At 40.1% G+C, this 22,542-nt stretch overlaps 2 protein-coding genes across 3 annotated transcripts; both read right to left on the minus strand.

Moving 5' to 3' along the window:
- Positions 1-1,339: 1,339 nt before the first annotated feature.
- On the minus strand, positions 1,340-7,473 carry mlec (malectin). Its single transcript, XM_058070475.1, has 6 exons — positions 7,288-7,473; positions 6,667-6,887; positions 6,095-6,273; positions 5,827-6,003; positions 4,389-4,446; positions 1,340-2,851 (listed from the first exon to the last, which is right to left on the minus strand). The coding sequence occupies exons 2-6, from the start codon at positions 6,866-6,868 to the stop codon at positions 2,616-2,618; spliced, it is 852 nt and encodes a 283-aa protein (XP_057926458.1). The 5' UTR covers positions 6,869-6,887; positions 7,288-7,473; the 3' UTR covers positions 1,340-2,615.
- Positions 7,474-9,693: 2,220 nt separating this feature from the next.
- Positions 9,694-22,415, minus strand: cabp1a (calcium binding protein 1a). Of its 2 annotated transcripts, none has more exons than XM_058071796.1 (7): positions 21,596-22,415; positions 14,503-14,533; positions 13,117-13,260; positions 12,923-13,032; positions 12,482-12,556; positions 12,326-12,398; positions 9,694-11,601 (listed from the first exon to the last, which is right to left on the minus strand). In XM_058071796.1, exons 1-7 carry the CDS (start codon positions 22,274-22,276, stop codon positions 11,576-11,578), a joined length of 1,140 nt encoding a protein of 379 aa, XP_057927779.1. In that variant the 5' UTR covers positions 22,277-22,415; the 3' UTR covers positions 9,694-11,575. The 2 variants fall into 2 exon arrangements, with proteins under 2 accessions (XP_057927779.1, XP_057927781.1); XM_058071798.1 differs by lacking the exon at positions 21,596-22,415 and adding an exon at positions 17,622-18,063.
- Positions 22,416-22,542: the final 127 nt, after the last annotated feature.

The raw sequence follows: 22,542 nt of genomic DNA on the forward strand, positions 1-22,542 counted from the left end.
CCAGTTAACCTCAATAAAAAAGGGACTTTTGTTCTAAATAATGTTTAAGTGCCTTATAATGCCATCCCAAACTTCTTTCAGGGCTCACTTTTAAATGTTTAAACGTCATTATCGGAATCTGTGGTAGAATTTAACACGAGAATACAACATTCTAACTACATGTATAGGTCAGAAAGGTGGAAAAAGCACAATAGGTCCCCTTTAACAGGTAACTGTTTGCAGCTCTGACTGGGATAGGGGACTGGAGCCAAGCCTCAAACACTGACCAATCACAACAGGGTAGGTGTGGTCGTGGAGGCTGTAGAATCCAAGAGCCAAGAGTCTGCCTACACACAATTTAAGGAGTATTTTATTAAAATAAACTGACTCTAATGCCCCACTGGGGCTTAATCTCATTTAAAAAGCCTTTTTTAAAAAAATAGTCAGCTTTTGAATTTAAAATAAGAGCAGCGACAGTGTGATAAAATAGCACATTTATTAAAAAGAGACAGCATTTTATCAGCATTTTGCCACTTTTGCTGCTGCCTTCAGGCCTCAAAGGAACAGTTTGCTAATCCGATACATGTACAGTACATGTTACTCAGTAGGATCATACACAAGCCATCCCACACACTCGCACTGAGGTTCTGTGCCGCCTGGACGGTGGAGACGTTGGCTGAGGGTTTGCCGAGTCTCTTGTTTGAAATTCAACTCACATATACAGTTGCTTGAAAATGACAAGACAAGGCGGGGGGCGCAGCTAATTAGATAATATATTACAAAATCAATCAGATGACATGAGTGATAAGCATTGCTGGGGAACTTCCCTGATTTATTCACCGCGTTAGCAGGTTAGCAAAAGACGCAGAAAGACGTCATGTTGGGACGCCATGTTTAATACAGGTGGAGTGGACAGCAAGTCTTTGGTTCTCACATGAAAAGACAAAGAGCAGATCTTCATTCCACTCCGGTACACTTTTATGAATAAAACAACATGGCAAAAAAAAAATTATCTCACTTTCCACATAAAGATGAAGCTTCCGGAATGATAAATTGGCACAACGGAGGGGAGGAGTTGGAAGGCTGATGACGGTAAAGCACAATAATAATAATAATAATAATCAAGGCAATAACAATGACACACCAGGCAGTGCAAAATATCACACCAATAAAATATATTCAACAATTCTAAACAAACATCCTGAGGCAAAAATTCAACACAAAAGTGTATCATAACATATCTCCAGGTTAGATTAGCCCCACTCTGATTTAAATTACACAATAAAATGGAAGAGCCCAAATTTTTCAGACATATGCTAATTTATTTGCTTTTGTGACAGTCGGTTCACTCTTCCGTCTATTTCTTTTCTTTGTTTTTTTTTTTTTTTACAACTGTTCCTCTCCTTAAGAGAAAATATTGAACTCAAAATAAATCAAAGAATAAACCCCCTTGCTAACACAAACATGTGGGGTATCATTTCAAATTAAAAGTGCGATCTTGTACCTTTATATATACACACACACACACACACATACGTGACAGTGGAGATCAGCAGAGAGCAAACGTGATAATTATGGTGCTGAATTCATTCATGTTCTTGCATCCTTTCAGAAGTGAAATTAAACAAAATGACATCATCCCAAAAAAATGAGGTGAAACAAACAAGGAAGGATCCACAACATGATTTGTGGCGTCTTTTGTCACCTCTGTGAAACACTTTCAGGTCGTTAACCGGATCAGAGATTTAAAAAAAAAAGGCAGCTGAACTAAAAAAGGGGTAAAAAGATCACACACAAGCTTTAAGACAACAGGTTTTTAAAAAGGCTGCTGGGAATTGAACAAGATGAAGAGTAAACATTAGTTTTTCAAGCAACAGTGATGTTGTGCTTCTTCTTTCGTCGTAAATACATGAGAGCCACTTTAAGGGATGTAAGACTGGCACAGATGCTCGTGGTTCATTCTATTAAAACAGCCGTCAGTCCACAAATCAAAGTCAAAAATGCGATAAAAGGAAAAAAAAAAGTGACATGAGCCTAAAACGTTGGAACATCTTTTTCGATGAGCTTAAATGAAATCAGGCAACATAAGCTGGATTAACATTCTTTGGTGAAACAAAAGGAGCATAGTCTTGCTTCATGGATTTTTGAAGTGGATCCAACCTTAATATTATTATTATGATAATAATGAAGACATGCTGTAATTACTGTTCAGCACTCATTAGATGACGGCACGTTAAGTAAGATAATGGCACATGGACGTAGGAGTCAAAAAAACAGAAGATGGTGGCCGCGTTTCCTTACTTCATCTCTTGGTTTATTTCATATGGACCCTGTTGCTGTGCCTTGATAATGAGGAGTGTTACGGAAATAATGCTCGATCCCGTGTTTGCTGAGCCCCCACCTTTGAAGACTTCATCAAATGAAATGAAAATGACAAAGGTTGTTCCAAAAAGGTCATCAGAAGGTGGACAGCAAACATTCACGTTCTCTGTGGCTCATCGCCATACCATGTGGCAACACTTCATGGCTCCTCGTCTTATTGTCCTCCGTGGTTGCTATTTCCTACACGTTGTGTGTACGCTTTTACCCCCCGCCCCCCTCACCTGTCACAGTCTCCATGTCCGTATTCTGGTCTCTCACAGCCGACAGAGGCAGAACAACGTAGGGATGAAGACGCCAAACGCCACCAAGATGGGGAACATTAAGCTGCTGTTGTCAGCTGCGTACGGGTTCGGTGTTCTGGGTCCCGACTGGACCCTGGGCTTGGAATCCGGGGGCAGTTTCTTCTTCCCGATATCGTCTCCTACCTCGCTATCTTCGTCCTCTTCTTCGTGTTTCTCCAAGCCAGGGTGCGGCTGAAGTTTTGGTACATCTATTTACATGAAATGGAGTGTGAGAGGAAAGAAAAAACACCTCGTTTCCACCAAGCAGTAATGTTGCCATGTGTACCACACACATGGCAACATTACAAAGGGTAAAGGGTTCTAAAATACCCAACCAAATTAAATATTGGGGATGACAGAAAGGAAGGACATTACACCACATGTGTGGTTTGGATGAGGGAAACCACTTTTTCATGTTTGATACTGATACTGTAAAGACACCAACCTTCTTTCCTTTCTACAGTCAGTGCTTCCTTTAGATTAATTTGGGGCAGCCGGCCAAAAATATACCATTATAATATTTGGATGAATATGCTGGAGATGCTTTGCTGCCTTCACTTGTGCTCGTTTTAACTTGAGAGCAAGCGACCAAACTGGTACAAACAACTGGTAACAAAGTTATATACTAGTATACTGTAGAATTACAGGTATAAGTGTCAGTTTTTTTTCCCTCATGCCTTACTTTATTTTTCTCATTTGCACTGTTTACTCTTTTTAGCTTAATTTTATTTCTACAAATAAAATTTGTAGAGAGAAATTTGTGAGACAGAGCCTTCTCCATCACTGCCCCCACTCTCTGGAACTCTTTGCCCCACTCACTCCGTGCTTGCCCTGACCTTCCCACCTTCAAAAAACAACTCAAAACCCACCTCTTTAAATCTGTTTTTAATGTCTAACCTTTTATATCTGACTGCTGTGCCCCGCCCCGCTTTTTTAACTGTGTATTAACCAATGAATATTGTATTTTGGTGTGTCTTTAATTCTGTTTACTTGCTCTATTCAACTTCATTCTTTTGTAAAGTGTCTTTGAGTATCTTGAAAAGCGCTATACAAATAAAATGTATTATTATTATTATTATTATTACAATGGCCTGTGTGTTGAAAATATGCTGCACTTTGGACACCTATGCTGGCAACCACGACTCTCCTTGACTATTTAGCTTGTTCACTTCCTTCATAGTGAGCAGACATGGAAATAAAAAGACAAGGGAAGTGTTATTGCAGTAATATTTGTTGTAAATGTTGACCTGAAATTGGAGGAGAAAGCCTTCACAGAGGTGGGCTGTACACAAACAGGAAGTAATGTACTACAAGCCAACCAATCACAGCCTTTACGGTCAGTGAGGTTAGATTTTTTTTCCCAGAGGTGCATGTCATGCAAAGGCGGAGTAAACTGGTGCATTTTAAGCGCATTGGTGTCTTGACACGAGAGCATAATCCAGGTTTTAAAACCTGAAACTGGCGAAATGCGTGCATATCTGGCGAGCAGCAAAGCACACGAGTGTCGGGGAACGAAATGTGTTCACACATGCTGGCAAACTCTTTACTTAAAGGTGAAAGTCTACACTTGAATCACATAGCGATTGTTTTTCCATGTCCACTGTGGTGGAAAAAATAGATATATACACAGCAGTAATCCCTTGATCAGAACATTAACATTCTGTCAAACCTTGGTGGAAAGAGCTAAGTGGCACAGCTCCAGTTAAGATCTAACCTACAAATGATTTGACATCTTAACAGACCTACCTTCTGGTGTTCCCTTCATCACATAGAGAGCGCAGACCTTGGGGTTATCATAATAGCCCTGAAATACAGAAAAGACCAGCGGCATAAAGCAGACAGTATAACTACATACTGTAGAAGAGGTACTTTAGGTACAGGCTGCATGGCGGGGGGTGGTTAGCTCGCAGGCCACACAGCTAGGAGACCCGAGTTCAATTCCACCCTCGGCCATCTCTGTGTGCAGTTTGCATGTTCTCCCCGTGCATGCGTGGGTTTTCTCCGGGTACTCCGGTTTCTTCCCACATTCCAAAAACATGCTAGGTTAATTGGCGACTCCAAATTGTCCATAGGTATGAATCTGAGTGTGAATGGTTGTTTGTCTATATGTGCCCTGTGATTGGCCACCAGTCCAGGGTGTACCCCGCCTCTTGCATGAAGACAGCTGGGATAAACTCACTTTTTGCAAATGAGTCACGGCCTCTTTACAAATAGGCAATTACGTGATTACAACACCCCCACCAACGCAAATATATTGCAGTCCGGTGGGAAACACAGGACTGCAATTTATTCATTATTACATATAAGCTCTTCATTATATGACCGTGGAACGTCTTAAGTTAAATTGTGCAAATTGGAAGCCAATCAACATTTTGGAATGGATTGTGTTTGACCTTAAAGCTATGGTATCTTTTGTTATTGGCACACACAAAAAAAAAAAAGAAATAAACATATATAAAGTTTTTTGTTAATCTATTTCACAAACCAAAGACATTCCCTACCAAAGACATATTTATATGTCTTTTATGTTTTTTGATGATGCAACTCTACAATTGAAGAGAACATGTTTTAAATGGGATCTATAATGCTCATTCTTGGTTCTTTGTACTAACTTGTGGACTCCTATTAAGCAGCTACACACAATGACCCACGCAGAAAGCTTTCTAGATCTTCCAGAATCTGCACCTAATCCAGCTGTATTTCCTTGGCTTTCCAAAACCGTCTGTTTTAATTTATTCCACCCACAGCCTGACTCTGAGCACAGCCACTCCGCTGTGATTGGTCCCTCTCCCAAGTGCTCCAGAGGACTTCTGGACTACTACCGAACCCCAATTACTAATTTTGTCGGAGTAGGACTTGATAATAAATGAATAAACCTTTGTGGTTTGGAGCTACTGGTAGCTGGTTGGAGACCCCTGACTTACCGTGTATGAACTCAAGAGTGGTAACGTAGGTCTGTGGTTATTGAGTCCCAACAATCTTGGCACAACATTGGTAGCTTTTTTTTTTAATGTCATTTGTTTTTTGATTTTTCAGTATGCTGCTCTCGGTGGAAAAGTTTTTTTCCCAAATTTTACCCATCATCCATAATCCCTTTTGACACAAGAACACACTTCTTTCCCTTTTCTGTGTGTAGTATCGTGTAAACTGATACTTTTAGTGTAGCGGTTAGTGTTTAACTCACCTTTACAAATTCAACTGTGAGCTTGCCGTTGAAAGTTGACACCTCTCCTTGTACACTCAGCTTACCCCGTCGAATGGAGAAGGGCACTATTTCATCATGTGCAGTACTGTGACCCACACGCTCAAAGATATCTAGGTCCTTCACAACCACATGGCCGTTTAGCCGGACGTCAAATACCTGCAAAACCACAATGTCTGTGTTAATCTCCACATCAAAACTATATATAGCTTGTTTCACTTTAGCGCAATTACATTTTGTAATACCATACCTTTTGCTGTGACTGCGCAAAGTAAACTTCTGCGTACTTCATTACGAGTATATAGTCGCCTTCATCCCGAATTGGTATGTCATATCCAAAAGTGTCTTCGTTGTAGCGTTCTGTCTGGTAGAGTACTTGGTCCTCGGGACTGGAGCGAAGGATCGGCAGACGCATTCCGTAATCAGATGCTACAAGGAGGAATTAAATCACATTTAAGCTCGGGGAAAAACTGTTTTGACTCTACTGAAACACCACATTACACTTGTGCAAACCCTGACCTTTTCCTGCACTCACTGAAACAGAACCCTTCTGTCTCAAATGGCAAGCTACGACATAGTTTGCACTGCAGCTTGTTCTGGCCATGGAGCAGACAATTTGATGATATCATCACCTGCTTCTCTGCAAGCATGCATGTATGCATGCATGCTTGAGAAGTGGGCGGCGCTCTACTCTTGCCATGCACTGTATTGCTGACTCGTCATTATTTTATCATTTGCAGAAGCTAGACCATGCAGATACTTCTTCGGGAAAATGCTACTACGCCTGGCTTTGTTCTCAACTGCCTGTCTGTCTATACTCACCTTTACCGACTTTTCCTTCTAAAGGGTCCTTTTTGAAGTGAATGCCGTGCACATCAACATGCGATTCCCCTCCGGCATTGACAGCCCAGATAACCCTTTCGGCGAGGTTGGGGCCGCCGCCGTCTGCCCAACACTGCACGACCAGCACCGACATCACCATTGCAACCAGCCCGGTGAACAGCTGCGCCGCGAGCCGCTGCATAGTCACACGCAGCCCGGTCCTTGAAACGGAGACAAGCATCGTCAGCATCAAACAGTAGTTTTACTTTGCATGGGAGCAGCCTCACCACAAGTAACTTAGTAACACCATGATTTAGCATGATTTCCACATGAGCTAGCAGGCTGGACGTGATGACATGCAATATGATATGAGGGACTCCGGCAATGTGCTAGCATTGCCACTACCCGGTAGCACGAAAAGCACACGACAACAAAGGCAACAATTACATATTATAAAGTAAACATCTAAGGAATCTATATGAGAATACATGTGGAAGTATTCCAATTGAAATAGTAATTAAGTCACAGTAACATTCGCCAGTTATGCTAGCTAGCTAACATACCTGTCTAACCAGAAATACGTGGTCAACTGGAGTGCGGCTAACAATTCAAATGACTTACCTTCTCGTTTTGCGAGGGAATAAATTTTGTGAAAGTGTAAGCCAAGCAATGGTGATAAAGTCCTCCTAAATACACATAAACCGAACAGTAATTTCGGCTTTCATATGCTGTCAGATGGTAGAGGTTTCTGCATGCCACACTTGACGACTTTCATTCAAAATGTGTGCATCCACACAGGCTGCTAGCTGCAGTGCTACCAAACTCGGCGAATGAGTGACTGCTTTTCTGACCAATGACATTATCCAGTATTCCCGGATATGAACCAATCAGGTGCTTCTCAGTCATTCAGCATGACATTTCACCACTAGAGTTAACTGCACGTATTAGGCAGCATATTCTTCTAGAACACGTTAATTCCCCAAAAGATGCTGATTTCATCAATATTAAACTGTCAAAATGCACAGTAAATACTGTATTAATGATATATTTATTATTGTATTGTATAAGTATTCACCACGCCCCCGTTTTCTGGTTCAATACCCTGTATGGTTGAGCACTTGTCCAATCAGGAGAGTCCAACGCAGCTCGCATACGGTACACTACCGGGTTGGACACACTATAGTGATGAAATCGGTTACTATGGTGACACTTGATAAGCTCCATGGATGGCAGATTTCTCACGATGTTGCTTTATTAAACACAGAGCCGGTCAACATATTTGGCGATACCCTCTATCCTTATAATTCAGCAAACATAGGGACGTGTAATAGAAGTGTTTGGTTTATGAACCTGTAAATTTACAGCCAACTGCCACACAGGGATAATGTTTGAACAAAGTATTATATTGTGTAAACAATTCTTACACTTTCTTTATACAGTACAAAGTCTCTCCGAATGACATGTTGCAGTGCCTCGCTCATGTGTTCCTCAAATAATAACATAATTTTATTTGAAGTATTCCAAGTTGGAGTCATTCTAACTTGCATGATTGTATGGATATCGCATATGTCTTGTAATATGCTTAATTACAGCCTAGAATCTATCTATCTATTTTGGAATATCGCTGTATCTTCCACAATTTTTCATAGATGGAGAGGATGTTACCATTAAATTGTGGGGAGAATACAACAACACATACATGCATTTTCTATAGCACATATCATGTTCATGGTTTTATGTAGGGTTACATTCTGGGACCTCGAGCACATGGCGAAAATCCACCCATGAGAGAGACGGCCATAAAAATGTCTACCTTGCTCCCTATCCCATTGCAAATACTCCTGTTAGTTTGATGTTGACTTTTTCCTCCAAATTTCTGATCAACATTTGCAATATAAGTGAATTATTACCTTAGATTCAGCTGCAATCCCCGTCTCTCGACAATATGCCTCACACACAGATTATTACAATATCAATTATAAAACTATGGTGCATTAAAGGACCGCCAAACAAAGTGCAAAATCTTGAGACTTGATGAGAAAGCAGTATCAGAGAAGCATGAAGACATAAACATGTAAAAAAAAATGTGGGCTTTCTAACAATGGTACATGTATGCTGCAGTGTAAGCAAAACCGGCTGGCTCCGTCCCCTTGATACCCTCTGGCAAATCTTGACGTGAATTTCCAAAAACTTTGTGTCAACATGGATCGCAGTGCTATGATTGGCCAAAAAGAGTTGTGGTTACTCATGCTGCTGGAAAACACTGCTGCCGTCCGGAGAGCTACTGTATATATGGATGAAGAATTCGGTCTTTCTAGTGAATGAAATGGGTTTTCTGTGGAATAAAGTTACTATTTTATGAGACTAACAGGACTGTCAAAAATAGTGCACTAACTGATTAATTTCATTAATGACTTACAGGCTTTAGCATAATTAAAGCATGCACACCCTGTCTTTGGTATGATGACAGACCAGGGCAGAGTCGTGTACCCACTGAGTCTATTACTCTTTTATAACTTTATTCTGACCTGAACACAACAACGGTTTAATTCCAACACCATATATGTATCTCCAACTCACAAACACGTCTCCAGTCCGAGCAACACAAGACTACTGTGAGGTGCATTTAGGGTTCAAAACAACGACTTCATTATGTGCGTATGTGTGATCTAAATAAACAGATAAACAAAGAAAAATAGTAAGAGGATATTTTTATCACTCACTAGCATAACTCTTATTAAGTATGCTGGGAAATGCCCAAAATACTATTTGGATTTAACTTATGTGGTGTCTTTGAACGCAACACTTCATGGCTCATGTTCTGCCACTATTAAAAAGACTGGTGTTTTATGTACATATTCAGACATTTTCAGTCCTGTCATTTATGTTTTTGTTCATAAAATGCCGTAAATAAGGGCATATTTAATACATATTAATCATGATTAATTCATTTTAAAAGTGATCAATTTGAGTAAAATTTGTAACCATTTGACAGCCCTACATTTTTACAAAATGTAAAGTGGCTCCCCATGTCCATTGATTCAGTATGCAGACCTCGGTGGAAGAGGTTTGGACATCACTGATCTGACGAAATAAAGTCAAAAGTGATTTTTTTCTGTTAAAGAAAAGTCATTTACACCAGTATGATAACTCACAATCTGAAATTGAATCAACTTTATTGTGTAGACTGCACTAGGCAAGGTATGTTGTTGACTATGTAAGACAAAATGTGCATACTGAATTGAATCCACTTCTCTCTTTGGCATGCATAGAATTTGCTTCAACAACACAGACTTGAGAGACTTTTGCACAAGTACAATCATGTTGACACTGACATTCACTGTAAAGACTGCTCACACATGTCATTCCGACATTACATGACACCACGGCTCGACTGATAACTATGTGACTTCTAGCCATGTGCTGACAACAACCACAAGAACTTCGGTCCACTAAATTTCAGCTTTAAAGGAAGTGCATTGGTCTTAGCCAGGGATGTCTAAAATGTGGCCCGGGGGCCTTTTTTTTATCAAGCAACCTGCTTTGTATTAGCTCTTGGCATATTGTAAAAATAAAACCAATACATTTTTAATTAGATATGTCATCCATCCATACAGGTTGTTTGTGATTGGCTGGCGACCAGTCCAGAGTGTACCCCGCCTCTCCCCCAAAGACAACTGGGATAGGCTCCAGCATGCCTGTGACCCTCTTGAGGATAAGCGGTAGAAAATGAATGAATGAATCCATCCATTTTCTATGCCGCTTACTGTATGCTGGAGCCTATCCCAGCTGTCCATCCATCCATCCATCCATTTTCCTCCGCTTATCCGGGTCCGGGTCGCGGGGGCAGCAGTCTTAATAGGGAAGCCCAGACTTCCCGATCCCCGGCCACCTCCTCCAGCTCCACCGGGAGGACACCAAGGCGTTCCCAGGCCAGCTGTGAGACATAATCCCTCCAGCGTGTCCTAGGTCTGCCCCGGGGCCTTTTCCCGGCTGGGCATGCCGAAGACAGCTGGGATAGGCTCCAGCATGCCCGCGACCCTCTTGAGGATAAGCAATAAAAAATGAATGAATGAATCCATCCATTTTCTATGCCGCTTACTGTATGCTGGAGCCTATCCCAGCTGTCTTTGGGTGATATCATTATATACTAATATTGCTTTGCTTTGGTTTGGACACCCCTGGTCTTAGAATGGCCCTATGATTGGCTGGCGACCAGTCCAGGGTGTACCCTGCCTCTCGCCCGAATACAGCTGGGATAGGCTCCAGCACCCCCGCGACCCTCGTGAGGAAAAAGCGGTAGAAAATGAATGGTCTTAGAATGAAATTAACTGCCTATGATGTCAGACTTGAAGGGATAACACAATTATTGGCATCAGTATTGCACTTGTATTGTCTTGGTGATGCTTACTGGCACAGTGACAGATCACAGATGGTTGTATTGCTACATGGGCTCCCAGGTGGAGCACCAGTGTGACACAGAAGACATCCCACAAACACATTTGGATCAACACACATCAAGCAGACATTTAACAATGTGTACAATGTGAGAACCTGTATCGACTACTGTATTTTTCTCTCATTCCGACATTGTCTAACATAGAAGGCAACATTTTAGACATTTCATGTCACCATGTAGAAGAAGTGACAAGACACCAGGAAGTTACTGAGTGAGAGTTAAAGTGCAAGAAAAACAAATTTACAATCATCAGCTAGGCTACAGCAAGTTCTGCCTCAGTTGGACTGGAGACTTTTCAGGAAGAACACTTATTGACTGAAAGTCCAAAACATTCAAGGGGCTGAAATTCCAGTGTCAGTCAATTTTTGAATGGCTCAGAGATCGTAGCTGTACTTGATCAAGCACAGCAAGCGACAACGCTTCACATTCAAGATTGATCTTTCTATGGTCCTAACGAGACATCATGCGTACAAACTCTGTGAAAAAAAGAGGAGAAGGGTCACATGGGCAGCTGCAGTACACTACACCAATGTTTTCTAACTTTTGGTGAGCCAAGGCACATCATTTACATGTGAAACATTTTGTGGCAATACAATTCATTTGTACCTGTTGCTATCTAGTGAAAGAGCCTTTAATGTGGCCCGCAGGACACTAGTTTGAGGCCCCCGCCTTGATATGAAAGTTTAATGTTAGTGCGGCCCGCGCAAGTTTGATATGGATGCTGTATGGTATCATGTACCCAGAAAAAAATATTACGTTTGATTAATGTTCATGTTAAAGGTTAAATAACTGTTAATAGTTATCCTCCCTATCCGTGTGGAAGTGGTAAGTTTTTGGCTATTTAAGTTTAAAGGAAATGACTTGAAGGCTACCCTAGCTCCAGTGGCTCCCAGGTAAATTGAGTTTGAGACCCCTGCTTTAATCGCTCTGCCCGACACTACATCGCTGGCATAGATAGACAAACAAATATACAGTATATGTACTATTTGTAGTAAATAAATAATAACTTTCGGACCGAAATTAGATCCATTCCAGTGGCACACCTGATGATCTCCTGCAGCCAATTTTGTAAATGTAGGGGAATGAAAAACCTGCCTAGGGCACCACTTTGGGTAGCTCATAGCACAACATTAATGTGCTGTAGCACAGTGTTTGAGAATCACTGCACAATACAGTACACACACTAATTGTTTGTTTTACCTTCAAAGTCAACAAGGCCGTCCCCGTTCAAATCAACCTCCCGTAGAATGTCCTCCACTTCATTTAAACCCACCTAGAAACAGGCTGCAGAGGTTAGTGGAGCAAACCTGCACAGAAAACGACTCCAAGATATTGTAGACTTGAAAGAAATCTTACCTGATGGCCGAGAAGCTTACGCATTGCATCCCGTAGCTCAGATGTACTTATGGCACCATCTCCATTTGTGTCAAACTAGCAGAACATAAATATATCCTTGAACTTAAGTATATCCTTGAACATATGTATATCCTTCAACATAATTATATCCTTGAACATATGCATATCCTTGAACATAAGTATATCCTTGAACATATGTATATCCTTGAACATATGTATATCCTTGAACATAAGTACATCCTTGAACATATGTATATCCTTGAATATAAGTATATCCTTGAACATAAGTATATCCTTGAAAATATGTATATCCTTGAACGTAAGTATATCCTTGAACATAAGTATATCCTTGAACATAAGTATATCCTTGAACATAAATATATCCATGAACATAAGTATATCCTTGAGCAGACAAAAACAAACAAACTGAAAAATTCTTACCTCCCTGAAGGCATCTTTTAATTCTTTTATTCCTATCATGTCTGCTGTTTCGGCAAGGAGTTTTGGACCCATCAACTCTACAAAATCTTCAAAATCCACATGGCCTCCCACTGAAGACAAATCCCAACATATCATCACCACAACTATAATGCACCCACGACAAAGCAATTATAGAACACAAGGTTGATTCTTACGGTTCATATTTATCTGCTGGCTCAGTTCGATCAGCTCCATTTCAGTGGGCATGTATCCCATAGTTCTCATGCAGTTTCCAAGATCTTTACAGCTGATAAATCCATCCTTGTCCTTATCAAACTCTTTAAACGCATCCCGCAACTCTGAAAAGCAAAGACTGAAGTGTTCAAATTCAGTAAAACTTTGGATTTCATATAAACTTTATATATAACATATATAAATATACATATATAACATATATATCTTTTCATAAAATTTGGTTTTCACCAACAATTTTCATCAAATTTGGTCCCAATACACCATTCTAATTTTCATGTTTTTGGAATGTGTGAGGAAAACGGAATCTTTGAATCTTCCTGATCTCCTGACTGTATGGCATATGAGCTAACCACTCATTCACCAATTTCATTAGTCATTTGTAATTATTTGTCATTGTTTCTGTATGAAAACTATGATTATATTCTACAAAATGTACTTTTTTGTATTTTTGGGTGACCCTCGTGAGGATAAGCGGTATAGAAAAAATGAATGAATGCAACAGATGACCATAAATTCCTGTCTCAACCACGCCAGTGTGTAAACTGCACGAGGTAATTACTCAATAATTACTATTACTGTCTGACTCACAATTTCATCTTACAAATAACATTATATTCATCACACAGCAACTAACACTGAGATATACCTCAGAAATATAGAAACATGTACCAATATGTGTTTAAAATGAAAAAAAAAATCCCCCAACATTTTAATTTTTTTCCATCATGAATTTCGTTTGAGAAAACCTTTTAATTGGAGGAGCATCGAAAGCATAGAAAATAGTGGGTGCCTCTGCCCACCGAGCCAGAGGACCTGGAGTCCAAAGCCCAGAGGGAGGCTGACATCATTGCAGCATCCCAAATATACTCTGTGCTGCTCAGAAGCAATGCCTGATAGGAAAACTTTAAACATTTTAAAGTCGTTTTGGAACATATATTTGCACAAGCACATTTTGGGTGTTAAGTTGTTGAGTGACTAATTTAGTGCTGTTAGTTAACTGTTGTTGAAACTGTTGTGATCGCCAATGGGTTGACAAGCTATATATGTATTGCGTGTACTGACAGCTTGTGAGTGGCTCCTGCCAAAGAAAAAGCTCACTGCCTCGCAAGCAGCACAATATTTAAACAATTAGTGCTAGTTTTGAAGTAAAGGAGATGTAATGGGATTAGATAACCACAGGGTTCAAAGTTTAAGAAAAAAAGTAGCGGCTCATAGACAGGAATTTCCGGCAATTGGATTTATATAATTTATGTTCTTTTCATCTGCCTTTTTGGAACAGATCTCAAGAAACCATTTTGTCTTTGATAAGTGTTCTTGGCGAGTGATTGTTCAGGAAGTAAACTTACCATCCATTTCCTCAGGACGTAGCTCTCTGTCCTAGTGAGAAAACACAATAAATCAATGGTCAAGGTATAAAATGATAATAAATACATCATAATATGACGTGAGGAAATTGGCATTGTTGTCCATAAAACGTCAAATTACAAATGGAAGACAGTAGGTAATCCGCATCCAATACCATAACTACAATGTTCACAAAAGAACACAAATGTGAGTTTCTATTTTTTTCCATCAGTTGCTTACAATAAAGGCAACCTTTAAAGGGCAGAGACAAGAGGCAGACATATCCCAGAAGCCTCAGGGGTTAACAGCAGGAAGAGCGAGGAGTCTAAACACAACATTGTGTGTTGACGTCAGATCCAATGACATGACGACTGAAGGAGCTGAAAACAACAAAGACACCACGGACCCAAGGAACATTCGAAAATGCATCATCAGCACTTACTGTGACCATGACGATCAGGCCATAAAGCATCAGCACATTCAGTGACAGATAAAATGTGGGAAATGTGAAGCGCTGTTAGCACATCCACTGTGGATACATATTTTTGTTATTAGTGATACAGAAGTGGAACGGATGAGCAAAACATTGCTTTGTGTTTCTGTAGGCACTGTATTTGCAAGTTATAAGATATCCAATAATTGTTGACAAGTATAAGACAAAATTGTGTCTTAGTATTTACTGTATTATTATATAATATACATTGTGCATGTTGTGTAGTTGTTCATTGTTCCTTATATATGTGTTGATGCAGTGCACATCATTTAAGCCAGGGGTCTCAAACTCAATTTACTTGGGGGCCACTGGGGCTCGGGTCTGGGTGAGACAAAAAAAAACAAAACGCATTTATTAAAAACAAAAAAAATAAAAAAACTTCGCTTTGGTTCCAATTTTCTACAAGAAAAGCTCTGATAAAACATTCCACTGTTCAAGAATAAAGAAAATCAATCAATCAGTAATAAATAAATAAATATAATAATAATAATACATAAAAAATTAAATAATAATAATAATAAATAAATAAATAATAATATAATTATAAAACGGCAAATAATAAAAACTTAAGAAACCACATAGTTGGTGGGTAGACAAATTATTTTTTTCAAATTAAAATTAACAAAGCATTATTAGAGCCCTGTAGACATGACAAAACACGACTATAGTCACATTTATCCTTTTTTTATTTACAACATATTGCGCAACAGCAGGGTTTTGAGACACATGCTAACTCGCAAACTAGAGAGCTAGCGACCTAAACGGTAGCCTTCAAGTTATTTCCTTTAAACTTAAATAGCCAAAAACTTACCACTTCCACACGGATAGGGAGGATAACTATTAACAGTTATTTAACCTTTAACATGAACATTAATCAAACGTAATAATTTTTTCTGGGTACATGATACCATACAGCATCCATATCAAACTTGCGCGGGCCGCGCTAACATTAAACTTTCATATCAAGGCAGGGGCCTCAAAGTAGTGTCCTGCGGGCCACATTTGGCCCGCGGGCCGGGTGTTTGAGACCCCTAATTTAAGCTGTTCACTTTTCTACTTTTAAGGTCACTCTCTTAAAGCAAAGGTAGTGGATTGTAAGTCATGGTTCAAATCTACAAATAGCTTTGGATTGCTGCCAATCAAACAGGAGAAAGAAAGAAAAAGTAGGTCATCGTAAAGAGTTATTGTAAACAGGTAGAGCCTGTGTCTGAAATACAATACCATATCCATGTTTGATTTCTATGTGTTCCGCCTGCCCGTTCTTGGCCACACAGTTCCCACAGGACTGTAGTCTATCTGTGGTGTTGGGTTTGGAGGCTGCACAGTTGACATAATTTCCAAATGTTGATATTTTAAGCAAGCTGAAGTGTCTCTGACCACTTCTTGTGTGCCATTGTCACAATATTGATGATCAAATGTGTTATAATTCTGATTTTAATTCTGTAAAGCACATTGTGTTGCATGTCTTTGTAGGAAAAGTGCTATACAAATAAAGTTGATTTGATTATAATGTGCAATGTGTGGTGCTTGTGCTGTGTGTTAAGAAGAAATACTATCTACTTATGGGATTGTAACGACAAGATACACAAACAGTCCCATTATAATGAGTTTATGAGGGGGGAACTAAAAAAATACATACTGTATATCATGAGCTACTGGGAATTATTATTTGTTTGTGCAAGCATGTTGCTCACAAAGAACATTATGTGCCACTGTTAATAACAGAACACCTTCCATAAGCATCTTTTCACGGTGGGGTTGGGGGGGGTTGGCGCACAATGGAATTATTATAAAAGATGATTGTATCCATCGGACTCTGTTGTCGGAAGTGTGAGTGGGTTGTGCAAGCGTGTATGACGGAGAGAATGTACAATATAAAAAGCTAAAAAACCATCAATAAAAAAAGCATGCTGCCAAGTTTCCACTCATCATTCATAACAGTTTACTTGACACGTAGTACGGACTGGCATCGTATGACTGCACACTGTCACAGGAACAGTAAACATGCTCAGAACCAAATAAAGCAAGGCTGTGTGTGCTCGACAAAAAAAAAAAACAAGACGCTCCTAACACAATAAGGTCAGCTAGCAGTCAACAAGAAAATGTACACCACTATGTACATCTGTGTAATACTTGCTTTATAGTCAGTATAGTTACTCCAGACCCCATTCACTGTGCAATATCTAATCAACCTCCATGTGCAATATTAAGGGCTTTAAATGCAATATACTAAGTTCTATGTGAAGTATTTCCATAATACCTCATATTAACTCTCTAACAAGATCTCAGTGTATAGACTGGTCATATATTTCATCTCGTTTCATATTATCTACATACTGTATTGTATATAACTCTGGGTAAAATTGTTGATTTTGTTAATACTTGGGTTGTTTATATTGTTTATTTTTCTATATTGTGTATTTTGTACTGCTTAACTGATTCTGTACTCTTGCTGCTGTGCAATACAAATTTCCCCACTGAGGGACGAATAAAGGCATATCTTAATCTTAATCTCTTAGCTACAGTACATGGAAGTCTGTGAAGTTTTAGGTATACTTCAAATTTTCAATAAACAAGCGAGAAAGGCGGGATAGGATGCAATAATATGAGGTTGAAACATAATCTTACCATTGTGAGGTCTGAATCTAAGCAGTTGCCTATTCCAAGGGAAAAAATCGGCATTAAAAACGACCAAGAAGACCTTTTCTCTGCAAGGTTTGCAGCTTGGCTTTTGAGAGGAGTGCAAATTCTAGTTTCAGTAAGACCCATGAGGACTGAAAAACTGGTTCCTATATAGAAACTGTTCCTAGCACTGTACGACTGAATTACTATGACTATTGAGAATGCGATGCCAGAAGTAAGCCAGAGAAACTATAAAAGAGGAAAGTAGAGAGGAAGGACACAGGAATACGCCCTATTAAAGGGGCGGTGATCCAATACTTGCAAGCGTTTTCATTCACCTGTCACACAGACCGAGCTGTAGACAACTTGGTACTGATTCACATGGAAACAAAAATTGCTTGATTACTAGATTCTGACTTGTCAACAATGCTACAATTGACAGATCGTCTTTGCTTGCATTGACAGTTGATCCCAATTTTTCAAGGGTGTTACGGCGCATCCACATGTAATTGTGACAACTATAAAAATGTCTATTTTGACACGCTAATGTAAAACCAACAGGAGGTAATCTATAACACCTCACTCACGGTGCAACCAAAATGAGCACACACCTAAAATAGCACACAATACGTGGTATACACAATAACCACGTTTACATGGACCTAAATATTCCAATTCCATTCGGGTTATTTGCTCAAAGGGAAAGAATCTAACATTCCGAAAGAAAAGTGCCAATCCAAATAAATATATAATCAGATTCCAAGGGGTGGAATATTCCTTTCCCCAAGCCGATTCAGGTATCTTGTTCCCGCTCAAACGGAAAGTTGTCAGACTGCGTTCTTCTTTGTGGTGTTTTTCTTCTTCTGTAGTTTATTGGCGGTTGGCAAGCAGCTTTCGTGTGCATTAGCGCCATCTGTGGAACAGAATCTAAACCCTTCTATACGCCATTCACAAGTCCACTTTTATTCAAAAAGAAAATACATATCTAAATAAAACATGTGCCGAGCTTAATTATAAAATATTAGCAAGATTGAACTTTAACAAGTTTGTTTGTGTTTGTGAAGTTTGTTTTTGATTCAAACTAAATTTCAAGACTGGATGACGGAAAAACTGGCAATATGGAGTTATTCCAACAAGTGAAAGAAAAACTCCAGGAAGTCGGTATCACGTGATGTTGGTGTTTACGCTTTACTGCGCATGCCCCATTGACTATTCTGGTTGATTATAGCGGCGCATGTAGACACGCCATTGGAATATTCCTTTCCATGTATACCATTGCTTTCGGAAAGGTCATTCGGAAAGAGAAAAACTCCTCAAGTAAACGTGGCTAATGTAACTGCATGGGCAATGCAAGTATTAACATAAATGGTTACACACAATAAAATACTATTCTATACTCATTTATAACATGCAAGGCATACTGGGTAACTTCAAGTTGGTTAAGGGTGCGTGTGGGCTTTCCAGCATGGCTTGTGGGTTATAAATTTGTATAATTGGACACCACTGGTCCATGTGGTACAGTTACATTGTGTGTTACTTAGGAAGGTACCAATGAATGGTGTGAATATGATCATTATAAGCACAGGTTACAAACATACAAATATTTTTGATTAAAAATACAGGAATATACTGTTTACCTGACTCTCCCAATCTAATTTTGGTGCAGTCGTCTGTTGCATTGTGCAATATTTAATATATTTAACACTGGTTGGCTAACCCACCTCCATGTCATCCTCTGCCCTTCGCAGAGACAAGGTCACTCTGACCTACAGCACAAACACATCACTGTATAGGAGCACATTCAGACCAGTGTGACAACAGTACTTGTATCTGTTTAAATAATAGTGCTTTATCATTGAAAAACATATGGAGTGCATTTGTGTCTCCTTTTGACCTCCTTACCATCTTGCTGTTTCAACAAAGACCCTTTTCCAGGTCACATAAAGCCTCACTCTTTGAATGGTGCTTTTATTCGTGGAATGCTTTCTTCCTATGAATACCGAGGCATCAATCACTTGAATCCCAATGAATAAAATGTGTCTTTTTTCAAATAACCGTATTTCATCACTAATTTTGTCCAGATTTTATGGTGCATTTAGCTTCATACGACCCAACATGAAATCACACTATAATATCTTTATATGCCCAAAACAATGACTTGAATGTATGCAGGATATATATAAAGTATATATATATACATATATGTCGCAAAACCAGACAGAAGTACCGTGAGCATGAATGTGTCCAAATAAATATGGAGCTCAAAATGGAGCCAGTTGTCTGCAATCACAGCCGTAGCGCCCAATAAATGATGCAGCGAGTTAAATTTGGCCACATTAGCACATCAGAGAATTGCACCTCAACTGGAATATTTCATGTGCATCAGCACAATCCTACTTCACTAAAAAGGACTGTCTTGCTGACAATGTCTGTAGGAGGATATATTATATAAGAAACACATTTCTAGGAGAAGTATTTCCTATACTCTGTTCAACAATGGGAACAAATGGCAAACAGAATATGTACTCTGTATCTGTGTATCTGTATATAATTACATAAAAAAACGTGTACTTGTTGTAGTGGTCATTCCAGGATTTCTCCTGTGGACACACATCACTACCAACAGAGGCTCAAGCGTGTTAGGGAGTTGGTGAAAAGCCAAGGATCTCAACCAGCAGCTCTTAAGGTGTAGGGGAGTAATGTACTACTACTTTGGCACAGCTATATATCTAGCTGGCATCCCTTGGAGATGAATGAAGTACACATACCCTGCAATGTATAGACTAATGCAACTAATTGGCAACCAATTAGTGTATTGTCTGACACTGGAAATGATCAGATTGTTTATCTATTAAAAATAATGTAGACGTACTTCGGCATAGTACGCACCAGGGGTCTCAAACCTCGCTAGTTTGAAGCCCCCACCTTGATACCAAAGTTTAATGTTGAAATGACAGCTTAAAGCTGTGTGCACACCGGACACAATGAACATGATTTTGCCCCGCCCATACTGTTACCCCGCTCTGTTTTGCTTTGGATTAGCAATGAAGCTAAAGGTTTATGACGCTGGGTACAAATAAATGCAGGAAATGATTTGGAATAAAAACGGAAAATACACGTCAAGATAAAGCATCTCATAAAACATGTTGTTAAAGTTACGACGCTGCTCCCAGATGGAACTGAGTACGATGCTAACTTGCTAATTGGGTAAAATTATTAAGTTTCATTAATGTTCATGTTAAAGGTCAAATAACTGTTAATACTGTACATTTGAATCTAAAAAAAATAATTTCTCTACCAACTGTTTCTTATGTTTTTCTTATTTGCTGTTTTATTATTATTTTACTTATTTATTACTGGTTGATTGATTTATTGTCTTTATTCTTAATTTGTTTATTTATTTTTTTTAATCTTATTTTGTGAAAAGAAAAAGAAAAATTAAGATATTTGAGAACAGTGGAATGTTTTATCAGATATTTTGGTGTGGAAATCCGGAACCAAAGTACTGAAAAAGTGTAGGGTATAGCAGAAGCAAAAGCATTGAAGATAGTTTTATTGATTTTTTTTAATAAATGTGTTTTGGTTTTTTTTGAAAACCTGATGCGGCCCGGCTTCACCCAGAACCTAGCTCCGGTGACCCCCAGGTAAATTGAGTTTGAGACCCCTGGTATACACTGTATATACTAACAGTAAATCACCCTTGCTTCTTGTTTGTTATCAGATTCTAAAAATGTTGTTTAGTTGAGTGGGTACAAGATTTAGGTGTCATTCATTCATTTTCTACCACTTCCACACTACCACATCCTCACAAGGGTCGCGGGAGTGCTGGAGCCTATCCCAGCTTTCTTGGGGCGACAGGTGGGTTAAACCCCGGACTGGTCGCCAGCCAATCACAGGGCACATATAGACAAACAACCATTCACACTCACATAAGATTTAGGTGTTTTAGAATGAATTCTTCTATGTACAACAAATCTTACCTGGCCAAATAGTGAATTAAGGATAGTACGTAAGTTTACATCCGATGCAGAAGAAGCAGCGCTGGACCTCCGGGAGCGCCGAGAGGAGGTGCTGGACAGCGGCACAGGAGAGCATGCGGACGGAGGGGAAGTACTGGCCTGGTCGCCTCGTTTAGCCACACCGGCCCGCTTCTGGTCCCGCGGCTCGCAAAGTGGAGTCCTGTCGTCGTGGCTGTCCGAAAGAGAAGACGCTCTGGGAAAAGGGCGAGCTCGGCAACGGCGTGGAGGCTCAGGTTCGGCGGGACCAGCTGCCGGTTGTCGCTCCTCGCGGGTGTGCTTCCTGCGGTGGTGGTGTCGGTGTGTGCCACGCTCCCGCACACCACGGCCGGCCTCACCGTGAAGCTCGGAGGTGTCCCGACTGTCAGATGCGTGTGATCGGCGTTTGATCCGCGTGGATTCACCTCCGTCCTGGTTGCCGATGAGCGCGGGGTGGCATAGAGGTCTACGAGCACTCACGTCACTGTCCGCCGTCAGGCAAGCCTCCTCGGCCGTACCGTTGCTGTGGACAGCGGGACGGTGGTGATGATGCTGGTGGTGACTTCTCCGGCTCTCTGCCGTACGTTCGTGGACGTGCGTGGATCTTCTCGAGGAAGATTTCAGCAATGAGGTTGTGGAGTCGGATTTCGGAAAAGAGGAGCTCATTGCTGCGGATCTGGGTTGATCGTCGACATCATTTCGTTTTCTCCTGCTCGGGATAAGTTGAGCAGCACCTGCTGTGTGAGTGCGCGTGTGTGGTGCACGTGTATGGCAAGCGAATGGGGCAAGAGGAAGCTTCCAGTCGATTGGCTACAAAACACAACGCACATGCTTGGATATGCACCACAGCATCTATTCACATCCAATCAACAACTGGATACAAAAATCATAAGAAATGCATATGACTATATTTCATGCAAACACGCTCCAAG

The sequence above is a fragment of the Doryrhamphus excisus genome, chromosome 4, assembly GCF_030265055.1.
Source record: "Doryrhamphus excisus isolate RoL2022-K1 chromosome 4, RoL_Dexc_1.0, whole genome shotgun sequence".
Taxonomy (NCBI): Eukaryota; Metazoa; Chordata; class Actinopteri; order Syngnathiformes; family Syngnathidae; genus Doryrhamphus; species Doryrhamphus excisus.